The sequence below is a fragment of the Sarcophilus harrisii genome, chromosome 2 (assembly GCF_902635505.1).
Source record: "Sarcophilus harrisii chromosome 2, mSarHar1.11, whole genome shotgun sequence".
NCBI classification, from domain to species: domain Eukaryota; kingdom Metazoa; phylum Chordata; class Mammalia; order Dasyuromorphia; family Dasyuridae; genus Sarcophilus; species Sarcophilus harrisii.
The window spans coordinates 455,022,933-455,036,208 of NC_045427.1; the positions used below are offsets into that span (position 1 = coordinate 455,022,933).

The 13,276-nt window shown below is 39.9% G+C and overlaps 1 protein-coding gene across 1 annotated transcript in view; it reads left to right on the top strand.

Moving 5' to 3' along the window:
• Positions 1-339: 339 nt before the first annotated feature.
• Positions 340-13,276, top strand: part of PEPD (peptidase D) — a 251,936-nt gene continuing 238,999 nt past the window's right edge. The window contains exon 1 of the mRNA XM_031954371.1: positions 340-410. Within this exon, the coding sequence (XP_031810231.1) occupies positions 394-410 (17 nt within the window). The 5' untranslated portion in view covers positions 340-393. The remainder of the gene's footprint in view (positions 411-13,276) is intronic.

Sequence of the window (13,276 nt, forward strand, 5' to 3'; positions counted from 1 at the left end):
CTTATCAGCAAACACTCGGTGGGTCAGAAGCCGAACGATCCAAGTCCCTCCCTTCGGGAGCGACAGCCCCCGGCCTTCAGTTTCAAAGTTCGGCCCCGCCCCCGAGCATCGCCCCTTCCCCAGCCCTGCCGGCCAGGTCCCATGCAGAGCCACGCCCCCGGGAGCGGCCCCTCCCCGGGAGCCGGGGTCCAGAAGAACTACAACTCACCCTCGGGGGAGGGGCATTTCGTTTGGGCACGCCCACATCCCCGCCCCTCTCATCCCAGGGCCCAATCACACGAGACCCAGCCTGAATGCCGCTCCCCCTCCGTCTTTCCTGGCTCGCAGAAAAGCCTCCGGTCAGCTGACCGTGCCCTCAGAGCACGTGACGAGCGATTGCACATCTGGGCTAACATGGCTGTGGCCGGCGGGTAAGTGCGGAGTTCTCTACCCCGTGTGCGCTGACTGCTCGGGAATCCCCAGAGGCTCCCCGCCCGCCCGAATCTGGAGCCGCCCGAAGGCGCGGGGGCGCCAGTTTTCGGGGAGGGTGTAGGTGGCTTTCTGGGGATGCTAGGGGGCCGTTGACAGCTACTGCTCCTTCTCACGCGCCCCCTCCCCCGCTCCCTGTGCAGTTCTCCACTTCCGGGAAGGGAGAGCGCGGCGGGACCCGAGGGGTGCTGTGCGCGTGGGTGCGTGCGTCTTGTGCTTAGGTGTGATTTTATTCCGCCTGCCTACCCCCCATCTTTTCCCATTCTGCCAACGTTCTTAACCCGAGCGCGCGGCCTTAAGAGATCTTGTAGTATCGAGGCTCCTCCAGTTCTTTTCATCTCTTCTCAAACTTCTCTTGGCTCTTTCTCTCGCCGCTCAGCCGATCACCTTGCCTTACGTTTTACGGAAAAAATTGAGGCCATTCAACGTGAGCTCGCTCTTTCCCCCTCTTCCCCATTTCCTTTAACATCCCTTGTCTCAAGGGATGAAGGTGATGCGGTTAGTGTCACCCCCGTCAAAAGTGCCTCCCTCCTTATCAAGGCTCTCCTCTAAGAGATCTTACTCCATCCTCTCTCCTCCAGCAGATCGCTACTTGTGTCATCCGTGCTCTTGCACTTATTTTCCTCAGTCTCGCCCCATCTAAAGCCGTATTCCTTGCGGCTCACAAATATGCCCTTGTCTTTAATATCCTGGGGGGAAAACTTGGGCCTCCTCTTCCCACCAACTAGGTCCTGTATCTCCACTGTCCTTTGTATCCAATACCTTGAAAATGCCGCTGCCAAAGTGTCTTCACTTTCTCTTCTCTCGAATTTTAACCCTTTACAATCTGGCTTCTGATCTTATTCCGCTGAAACTGTTTGCTTCAAAGGTACTGATGACCACTTAGTTGCTAAATCCAATGGCCTTTTTTTCATTATCATTCTTCTAGACTTTTTTACTGCCTTTGATATTGTTGATCCCTTTCTCTTCCTTGATACTCTGCAAGTTTTTGGGAAACTCCTCTCTTCTGGTTCTTCTACTTCATGGCTCCTTCTCTTTTTCCATAAATCTAACTCCATATCACACTCTTTAAACATGTTTCCTTCAGGGACTTCTTCTCTTCTCCCTTTCTACTTCATCATTTGGTAATTTCATCAGCTCCTATGGATTTAATTATCATTCTTATGCTGATGATTTTCAGATTTACCCATTCTGCCTTTCAGACATCTCATATTGGATGCCTAGTAGACATCTTGTTCAAAACCAAACTCATTATCTCTCTCCCTAAACTCTACCTCCTCCTACCTTTCTTATTACTGTAGAATCCTTCAGGCTCAAAACCTAGGAGTTATCTTACACTCTTTACTATCTCTTGACCCTCATATCCCAGCTGTTGCCAAGGTTTGTTGATTTCTCATTTGCAACATCTTTTAGATACACCCTCTTCTCACATCATTGTCACTTTGGTGCAGGCCCTCATCACCTCATGCCTGGATTATTGCAATATTTTTGGGTCTATTGTTGGGTCTGCCTTCCTCAAGTCTCTCCTCATTCCAATCCATTCTCCAGTCTGTCACTAAAGTAATTTTGCTAAAGCACAGACTCCTCCCCACCTCAGTAAAGTCCAATAATTCTGTTTTCTCCTTGCTCAGATTGGCATTCAAAGCCCTTCATAATTTAGCTCTTCCTGAGACACTTCATCTCTTAACAAAAGAAATTTTCCAAGCCTAGAATGCTCTCTCTCCTTTGGTCTATCTATTGCCCTCTAAAGTTCCACCTTCTACAGAAAGCTTTCCTCAGCTCCTTTTATTTCTAGTGCTTTTACGCTTAACTGTTTTCTATTTATCTTGTATAAGCTTGTTTTGTGTGTATCTCCCCTATTAAATTGCAAACTCTTTGAATACAGAGACTCTTTTTTGAATCTTTTTGTGTCTTTGTCACTCAGCCCAACACTTGACATATACTAGTTACTTAATTAATGTTGGTTGAGTTCAATCTTCTTTTGTTCAAATGAAAAAAAAAATAAGGGCCTGCATGTCATAGAGTAGACCACACCACCCTACAGTTAACTGTAACTCAGATGCCATGTCCACCAGGAAAACCCCCCAAAACTTGTCACATTTTGTTTTGCCAATTAATTTGCACTTTTCTGTTGTGGGTTTTTTTTTTTTTTTTAGGTAGCATAGCATTATAAGTGCCTTGACTGCCAGTGCTGAAATTGTGTAAATTTTTAAATCTCCCTTTGATCAGTCCTCTTCACATTGTAAGTCCCTAATTAAACTTGTTATTTTGATCGTGGAAAACTCACTTTATGTTTTTGAGCCTGATTTTCTCCTCTATAAAATGAGAGAGTTGGACTGGTTGATCTTTAAGGTAACTTCTCAGCCCTAAATCCTCTTAGGCCCAAAGAAAGGAAGTGGTTTATTCAGAATTGACTAGTAAGTCAGTGGTAAAAGCAGATCTTTTGGCTTCTGCTTTCATTTCACTGAAGATTTTAGGATAAAAATGGTGGTCTCAGGTGGTCTCAGGTGGGAGAAGCTTGGATATGATCTCATGGTTAGAGAGCCCCTGGAATCCTTTTTAACCAACTGGGCCCTAATATCTGTATATGTAGAATTATGGTCATGCCCACTGGACATCTTAATACAGAAACAGGCATCCTAATTTCTGAGAATTTGGAGAGAATTCTAAGCCTGGGGCCTGCTATAATTCTGCAAGAAGCTCCAGAAGGGCCCCAGGGCTCAATATAGGGAACTTCAGTGCCATTATACATGTGAGGAAGTGACAGCTGAGAGGTTAAATCATTTCCCCAGAATCCCACTGTTAACTAACCCCTAATCTTAGAATGCCTAGTTTCCTTCAAGACCCCTCAAGTGTCACCTGAATGAAGTCTTCTCAGATTCCCACAATTGCTGGTACATTTATCTGGTGTATATTATCCATATAAGGATGTTCCCCCAAAGAATGGAAGTTCACTAAGGGCAAGACTTCACTTTTGTCTTTGTGCCTAGCTAGCACAATGCCTGGCATATGTTGAGTGCTTATCATTGAATTTAATGCATACGAATTGATTCAAAATGTCTAAGATGGGGTTCAAACTTAGGCCTTTTTGACTCCAAATTCAGCACTTAATATAAAGAACTGATCTTTCTTCTTGTTTAGTAAGTGTCAGCACCTTTTCCCCCACTGTTAGTTGCACACAAAAATATTAAATCTGTTAAAATTAGATTGAGATGGAGTTGTAATGAATGATAGATATCCCATCCACATTCCTCCCTCTCCCATAGCATAAGCTGAAATTTTGTCATCTTGAGTTCTGATTGCTGAGTCTTGATAACTCTCTGATTATGATGGTAGAAGTCTGAGTGGCTTGTGAATCAAAGAAATGTCTTGCTTCCAGGAAAAGTCTCTTAGAACAACCTCCCCCTCCCCCCCCCTTTTTTTTTTTTTTTGTGACTTTTGAAGAATTGGAAGGTAGTAGACTTTTGGTTTGGCAAGAGAGAATGTCCCAGGCATAGGGGAAAATCTTTGGAGCTAAGAGAAGTGTCTTATTCATGGAATAGGCAGGAGATCAGAGGCCCTGAACTAAAGTGTCAGGGACTAAAGAATAAGAAGACTGGAAAGATAGGAATAACTAAGTTATAAAGGGTTTTGATTGCCAAACTGAGCAAGGAAGCAACCAGGGGCCATTGCCATTTACTGAGTAGAGGGCCTAGAGGTGGAGGGGAGAGTGGTAGGAGGGGAGATGTTAAAACAATAGAACCTCTTCTTTAGGAAAATCAAATTATTAGCTGAATGGAGGAAGGATTGGAATGAGGGGAGCCTTGAGGTAGGCAGACCCACCTATGGGCTATTGCAGTCTTTTAGGCATGAGACGATAATGGCCTGAGCTAGAGTGGTAGCAGAGAAGGAGGCACATTCAAGAAATAATTGTAAAGGAGAAATTAACAGGTCTTGGCAAAGGCTTGGTTATGGAGGTGAGATGGAGTAAAGAGTCCAGGTTGGATGGTAGGAGTTGGGGAGGTTATAGAGGGAAAGATAATGAGTTTTGGTTTGGACATATTGAATTTAAGATATCTACTGGACATCCAGTTTGAGATGTTTGAAAGGTAGTTGGGGATGTGGAACTGGAGATCAACAGAGTTTGGGGCAGATTTGAAAATCATCAGCATAAAGATGATCAATCCAACACAGGGAGGTCATACCATGACATGTAAGTGAACTGGATTTGAATGAGGGAGAGCTGTGGAAGGTCACCTGCCTCCCTTTTCCCTCCAGAATCACCTGGGTCCAGTGACCAGATAGATACAAATCTAGAGGACTGGAGATGATGCTGGATGCAATGGGAGACCATGTCCTTTTTATTTTTTTCTTTTTTATATTTTTATTAAAGCTTTTTATTTACAAAATATAGGTATCAAAAATAGGTAATTTCACAACATTGACCCTTGCAAAAGCTTCTGTTCCAAATTTTCTCCCCTTCCCCCCCACCCCATCCACTAGATGGCAGGTAGTCCAATACATGTTAAATATGTTTTTTTTTATTTTTTATTTTTTATTTAATAGCCTTTTATTTACAGGATATATGCATGGGTAACTTTACAGCATTAACAATTGCCAAACCTCTTGTTCCAATTTTTCACCTCTTACCCCCCACCCCCTCCCCTAGATGGCAGGATGACCAGTAGATGTTAAATATATTAAAATATAAATTAGATACACAATAAGTATACATGACCAAAATGTTATTTTGCTGTACAAAAAGAATCAGACTCTGAAATATTGTACAATTAGCTTGTGAAGGAAATCAAAAATGCAGGTGTGCATAAATATAGGGATTGAGAATTCAATGTAATGGTTTTTAGTCATCTCCCAGAGTTCTTTTTCTGGGCATAGCTGGTTCAGTTCATTACTGCTCCATTGGAAATGATTACCATGTCCTTTTTAAGCTAAGGTCTTTCCACCCATCTCAGTTTGACAGAGGCACACCCATTCAGTGATTAAGGCTAGATTGCATTTGAGACAAAGGGTGACCTCTGTCACCAATCCAAAAAAATCTGAATCAATAAATCTGGGAGGGGGAGACCCTCAGGGTTTGGATCTGGATGGACTTAGATCTCTGGTTCTCCATACTACAGATCTCCTTTGATAATCATTATTTCTGTGACCTTGGGTTGGTTACAACCTCCTGTAGCTTTCCTTATCAATATAAATGAAGGTGGGGCATCTGAAGTCCCTCCTAGCCTGGAAATGAGTGGTTTTAAGTATGGTCCTAAAGTTGTTATTCCAGCTAATATAAACATACATTTGAAGTGCCACATCTCTAGGAGAGGTAATGTATAGATAAAACATGCCATTTCTAAAGTAACTTTTTAGAATTTATCCAGCAAATATTTTAAGTACCCATTTCTGTTGAAGGGACTGAGATACATAGATACAAAAACAGTCTTTCCCCTTCCCTTCCTACCTCACAGTGTAATAGAGCTAACTCAGAAGGAAATGAAATCTTCAAGAGAAGGAACAAATTTCTTCTGCTCTGGTAGTCACAGTGTAAAACACGTTTTAGTCTCAGTTTTGTATTCTCAGTTTCACCTGAATCCCGAGTCCCTTATTGTATTAGTGTGTTGGAGTGGGATGATAGGTCCTAGGCTAGGAATACTCAGTTTTCTTTTTTTTTTTTTTTTTTTTTTAATTTAATAGCCTTTTATTTACAGGATATATACATGGGTAACTTTACAGCATTAACAATTGCCAAACCTCTTGTTCCAATTTTTCACCTCTTACCCCCCACCCCCTCCCCTAGATGGCAGGATGACCAGTAGATGTTAAATATATTAAAATATAAATTAGATACACAATAAGTATACATGACCAAAACGTTATTTTGCTGTACAAAAAGAATCAGACTCTGAAATATTGTACAATTAGCTTGTGAAGGAAATCAAAAATGCAGGTGTGCATAAATATAGGGATTGAGAATTCAATGTAATGGTTTTTAGTCATCTCCCAGAGTTCTTTTTCTGGGCATAGCTGGTTCAGTTCATTACTGCTCCATTGGAAATGATTACCATGTCCTTTTTAAGCTAAGGTCTTTCCACCCATCTCAGTTTGACAGAGGCACACCCATTCAGTGATTAAGGCTAGATTGCAATTGAGACAAAGGGTGACCTCTGTCACCAATCCAAAAAAATCTGAATCAATAAATCTGGGAGGGGGAGACCCTCAGGGTTTGGATTTGGATGGACTTAGATCTCTGGTTCTCCATACTATAGATCTCCTTTGATAATCATTATTTCTGTGACCTTGGGTTGGTTACAACCTCCTGTAGCTTTCCTTATCAATATAAATGAAGGTGGGGCATCTGAAGTCCCTCCTAGCCTGGAAATGAGTGGTTTTAAGTATGGTCCTAAAGTTGTTATTCCAGCTAATATAAACATACATTTGAAGTGCCACATCTCTAGGAGAGATAATGTATAGATAAAACATGTCATTTCTAAAGTAACTTTTTAGAATTTATCCTGCAAATATTTTAAGTACCCATTTCTGTTGAAGGGACTGAGATACATAGATACAAAAACAGTCTTTCCCCTTCCCTTCCTACCTTACAGTGTAATAGAGCTAACTCAGAAGGAAATGAAATCTTCAAGAGAAGGAACAAATTTCTTCTGCTCTGGTAGTCACAGTGTAAAACACGTTTTAGTCTCAGTTTTGTATTCTCAGTTTCACTTGAATCCCGAGTCCCTTTATTGTACTAGTGTGTTGGAGTGGGATGATAGGTAAGGCTAGGAATACCCAGTTTTCTATTCCTTTTCTTTATTGGCCTCTCTTCTTCTCTAGCCAGTTATATTTTCAGGAGGCTTTTTGATTGTTGGAGTTGCAAGTGTAATGCCGGAGAAACTGAGGCAAGGTGGAGATTAGAGAGTTTTTAATATTTTAATTAAAAGGGAGAATTGTGCTGGGGACATGCTGTCCCCAGGGCTGATGTCCAAGCATCCAGCAACCAATGTGAGTTCTCAATGACATATATATGCAGATGGCTCCAAGCTACAGGGGTAGACCTAGGCAGAGGCAGAGTCAGAGCTCTGAGAGCAGGAATTGGAGTATCAATCTGGTTCTGACAGGGTGGGGAAGGCATGGGACATTTTGATAAAATGGGATTACAGAATGGGGAGAGGTACCCAACATTCTTATGATGTCTAAGATAGAAGGTCTTTCTCCTTATCTGGATCCTCATGATTAGGTGGGAGGGATGGTATTGTAGAATTGAGCAGAACTATTAGGAATTGAGGCAGAATAATTCAGGGAAACTGAGTCAGGCAATTGGAGAAACTGAGTCAGGACAATAAAAGGAAACTCTGGCACAACACAAAGGATCCTAAAAATACAATTACTTTAGTGTTTTCACTTAATAAATGAGAAAACTGAGGTCCAGAAAGAGGAGGGGAATTGATTAAGGTCATCTTGGTAAAGTGGCAGATCTGAACCATTAATTTTCCAGCTCTTTCCTTTCAGCTTCAAATTTGTCTGATTTTTTTGGTTAGTAGTTACTTTCTTCCTCAGATCTCATCTAACATTTTGTTCTTTAACTCTATAATGCATCTGTCATGTAATTAATTATTTTTGTCTTATTTTTTATTAGACTGAAATTTGAAAGCAGATTATGTTTTTATCTAAACTTTGTGTCCCCTAGCATAATGATCTGCTGATAAGTGATCAAGAATACATATTACATTTAAATTTGAACTATCTTTTTCATGCTGATAATTCTTGAATCTGCATCTCTGTTCTGATCTTAACCACTTTCTCTATCCAGAGTTGGTCATCGCACCCTCTAATATTTCCAGCTGCCCCACAGTTGGAACTCTATTTAACTGTTCCATTGTCATTTCATTCTTAACAAATCCAGACCAGATTCTCCCAATTTCCTTATTTTCCCCAAAGGCAAATGACCTTTTACCTCATTACCTAGACTTGTCATCTCTTTAACTTTCTTCATTCTTATGTCTATTTTTTGAAATTTCCTCAAGATTTATCTCTTCTTTTCTGTCCCATGCCTATTGCAATAACTTCTCTGGCTCTAATCACAAGATTTTAGGATCATAAAGATTTAGAGCTTGAATGAACCTAAAAATCATGTTCAGATCCTTCATTTTACTAATGAGGAAAATGAGCTTCAAAGAGGCAGGGATTGAACCCCTCCTCCTCTGACTCCAAATCACCTTCCAAAACTTAAAACATGTTATTTTTCAACTCAGTTTCTTACATTCTATGGGACAAAGTTCATACTCATCAGCCTGGCATTCGGGACCTCTGTAATTTATACTTTACCTCTCTGTCCCCACAGACGACCTGTCTTTTTACCCTTACTTATTATCTCTCCTTTCTGTACAGTCAGTGTCCTAGGTATACTTGAACTATGCTCCTAATGGGTCATAAAAATGCTTTATTAGTGATATGTCATGCTCTTTCCAATGGAAATTTGTTTCTCCCAGGGATGTGTACAGCTTGAATCTGACAGGTTTTGCATTTTTTTCCCCCTCCTCTCTTACTTTAGCCAATTCTGTTTACTCTGCCTGGAATACCTTTCTCCCAGCCTCTCATTTTTTATCGCCCAGCTAAAGTGCCACTTCTCCCATGAAGCCTTCTTTGAATCCCTCCCATATTCTGAACTGTATGAAGGACTACCACATTTCTACCACGTTCTGATATTTATTTTCTTGTCATCACATCTAATAAATTATAAGCTTCCTGAGAAGAAACTCTATCTTATTACGTGTCTTTAGCTTCTGGCACAAAACCTTATACATAGTAGGTGCTTAATAAATGTTTATTGAAGAATGTATGCAGTATAATTTTAAATTCAGGTAACATTAACATTCTAAAATGCCCTGAACATTCTGGTTAGAGGCTTTGCTGTAATTGGCAAGACAGGAGAATTCTTTTTTTGAAATCCTGTGAAATAGAATTAAATTAAAAAATAACAGTGAATTGTCATCAGGATCTGTGTAGCTGCCAAAAGCTGTTTTTGTGGTTAAGAAATAACTAGGTTACAGTGAGACTGTAGTCATTTGTTATTCTCGTTGTGGCTCTGACTTTCTTACACTCAACTCTGGTTACTAGTTTATATTGCACCAATTTTCTCTTGCTTTTCCACCTGAAACTTCTGAAGAAACTTTTGTCCTTTTGCCTATGCTAAGGATGTTCTGATTAAGAGTTTGATTTCTACTGTGATAATTCATATATTGGCTTTCAACCAACCTTTCATTTCCGTGAAAGTCTTGTAATAATTAATAAGTGATAGAACATTGCTCTTGAACTCTTGAGGTCATTTGGTTACTATTCCTTCTCTTAAAGCCATCTTGGCATCAGATCAGCATAGTACAGTAATAATGGAGTTGAGTACAGTACTGATCAACTTTGGAAGCAGAGAAAAGCAAAGAAATGCTCTTCAGATAGAGAGAAATGTCTTCATTAAGTAGATTCAAAAGAGAATCACAAGGAGTTGAACTTAAACTGTGGATTTTGATTATTAGTATTTTATATATGAAGACTTTGGCGGGGAGTGCCTCTATCTGGGCTACTGAATCATAAATGTGAAGTAGGAAGTGTAAGTCTGACCATGCAGGCTCCATGCCCTTTAATAAATTGGAGTCCTATTGTCTCAAGGATCAAATAGAAAAATCTTCTGTTTGGCTTTCAAAGCCCTTCAGAACTTGGCCAAATGTAAGACATTTCCAGTCTTCTTATATTCCACTCCCTTCCAATCTTTGCAGTCTGGTGCTGATGGCCTCCTTTCCTTACTATTTATTGATTGAATGTTTGATTGATTGTTTCTCCACAGGATACTATATCTCCCAACTTGGGAGTTAGTGAAAATGACTGACATGTTTTTGTTCATCATTTTTACCTCCTTTCTTTTAATTCTTTTAAACCCCAACTAAAATCCCATTTTATACAAGAAGCCTTTCCTAATCCCCCTTAATACCTTTTGAACTTTTATGAATATATCTTGTTTTTATATAGTTGCCTGCATATTTTGTACCCTTTTAGATTAAATTACTGGAGAGAAGAAACTGCCTTTTGACTTTTTTGTATGCTCAACAATATTTAATATAGTTCTTGGCACATAGTTGGTGCTTAATAAATGCTTGTTGACTTAAATGTGATTATAGACTTTTACAGTATTTTCTGGATCAACACAGTCAAGGCTGGATCTTCTCATTTCTTCACTTTTCTTTTGCCAGATATATATAGCACTGGTATACTGGGCAGTAAAAACTTTTCATGCATGAGTTCTTTCAGCTGAGTTCCTGGCAGTCTGTTCCTTGGTTAGGACTTTAAGATCCTAGATGCCCTCATTAAATAGCAAAAATGAGTGAGAAGCACTGCTGTGTACCCACATGTCCCATATGATCATTTTGGCCAGGTGGGGCTTTGGCCCTATGGCAGCCTCATTCCAAGACTGCCTGAGCCTCAGCAGAAAAAGTAGGACACAGGATTAGGCATCTATGTCTCTGACCATGGGATGGATTGGACTTAGAGCAGGGATCAAAAATAAGCGTGTCCATCTATGTTTATCTTGATTGATATGAATGTAAAAATGATGGGAGTCCTGTTAGTTAGGGGACTCCTACTGAGAGAAGGATTAAAGGGAATTGAATTGGCAGATACTCAAGTTAAGAGTTGTCAGCATTGGATTTCTGTCAGAAAATGCCCAGTAACATCCAAATGCATTTGTGACCATCATGCTTGTCCCTTCTCACCTTCAGAACTCGAGATGCCAGATTTGGTGGCTTCATAACAACAGAAAGGGGGTGATGTCTAAAGAAGTGTAATGCTGCCGCCAGCCCAGTCTTGGAAAGTTGGAGCTTCACTTTTATGTCTTTCTTAGCCCACCTCCTTGAAAGAAGACATACAGCAACTGCGTCATGTGTCCTCTAGCTTAGAATCAAGCTCAAGTCTGAGGGAGGATGGGCAGTGATGAAAGACGGCCTGGTACATCAGATCAGGGTGTCTGTGCTGTGGGTAGAGGGGCCTGTAAATGGCCACAGCATAGTGTGAGTAGCTTCTCTCTTTCTCCCCCCCAAATGAAGTCTTTGTCATTGGATCGATTTTCACAGAATTCTAGAATCTCAGAAGGGACTTTGGAGAAGATTTTCAGGTTATGTCGTGTCTGTTTTCGAGGAAAGCTTAGGTTTCATACTGCGTTAAGAGAGGTCTAATATCCAGGATGAGAAAGATGAGAGTCCTATTGTACTCCATCCTGGTCAGACATTTGCAATCTTGTGTTCCCTTCTGGGTGCCATATTTTAGGAGGGACAGTGATAAGCTGGAGTGTGTCCAGAAGATGGCAGCCAAACTGATGAAAAGAATTTAATTTATGCCAGATGAGGATTGGTTGAAGGAGCTAGGTATGGCTAGCCTGGAGAAAAGAAGATGTAGGAGAAATGTCAAAGCTGTCTTCAAGTATTTACAAAGAATTCAGGTGAAAGACACATTAAATTTTATTAAATTTGCTCTACTTGGCCTTAGAGGGCAGAATCAGGAGCAAGGAAGAGGATTTCTTATCACTGAAGGTCTTTAAGTGGATGCTGATGGATGGCTGTTTGTCTGGAATATTTTAGAAGGGATTCCTATCCAGGTATCAATTGTTCTTTGAGGTCCCTTCTAGTTCTGAGACTCTGTTATCCAGCCTTTCCCTTATCTGAAACATGAATCATCTTTACCTCACCTTTACCACCTAAAAAACTTTATATCTTCAATAAAAGGGCAGGATTCTTTATATCTGAAAAGGCCTACATGCTGAGGAAAGCTCAATTCAAGTCATAAAATCTAGTGAAGTTAATTTTTAAAACACTTTTATTGAGTTGAAGAGAAAAATCAGTTCAAAATCAATGAAGTTAATAGAACAGCCTCACGATTTTCTCCTTTATAAACTCAACAGGTTTCAAAGAAAAATTCATTAAAAAAAAAAAATCTCTGCTATTTAAAGGTGGTCTTTTAAAAATTGGCCTCTTTCTAAACTCACTGCCTTTTTTTTTTTTTTTTTTTTAAACTTAGGAACGTAAGAGTTCAAAATATTAAGTTAAAAAATTAAACTTATTGATTTTTGAAGGCCCTTGATTGATATATTGTAGACCACACATAGCTTTGGGAATTAAAAAAGTGGAGTTCCTTTAACTAGCTATGTGATTTTGGGCAAGACCTTGTCTTATCTGGTGCCTCTATGATTCTTTTCTAAAATGGCTGCATGAGCTCTGAGAGCCTTTCTACCTTAGTCTTTGGTTCTAATAACTTAGACTTTCCTTCTTGTGCTTCAAGAAGTGTCTGGGAAAACATTACTTCTGTGCACCCATAATGTTGGGGGCCTTGGTACTGTTTTTGTAGAGTATTATGGGCCACTATAAACTTTCTTCACTTGAGTTGATTGCCTTTGCTATTCATTAAGGTGGGTCTAGATTGTTAGGTATAACTTCTCCTGCAATTGTGGTATTAAGACTTACACCCTTAAAACTGCATTTGTGGTTTAGTATATAAGCTCTCTATCTTCTTTTCTAGTTTTCAGAAACTCATCTTTTCTCTCTGATTTTTATGATGAACTTTATTTTTTATAAACCTTTTTATTTTCAAAACATATGCACAGATAATTTGATATTGACCTTTGCATAGCCTTGTTTCACATTTTCTCCTCCTTCCCCCCACCCCCTCCCCTAGATGACAAGCAATCCAGTTTATGTTAAATATGTTAAAATATATATTAAATCCAATATGTATAAACATATTTTTACAATTCTTTTGCTGCACAAGAAAAATCAGATCAAAAAAAGAA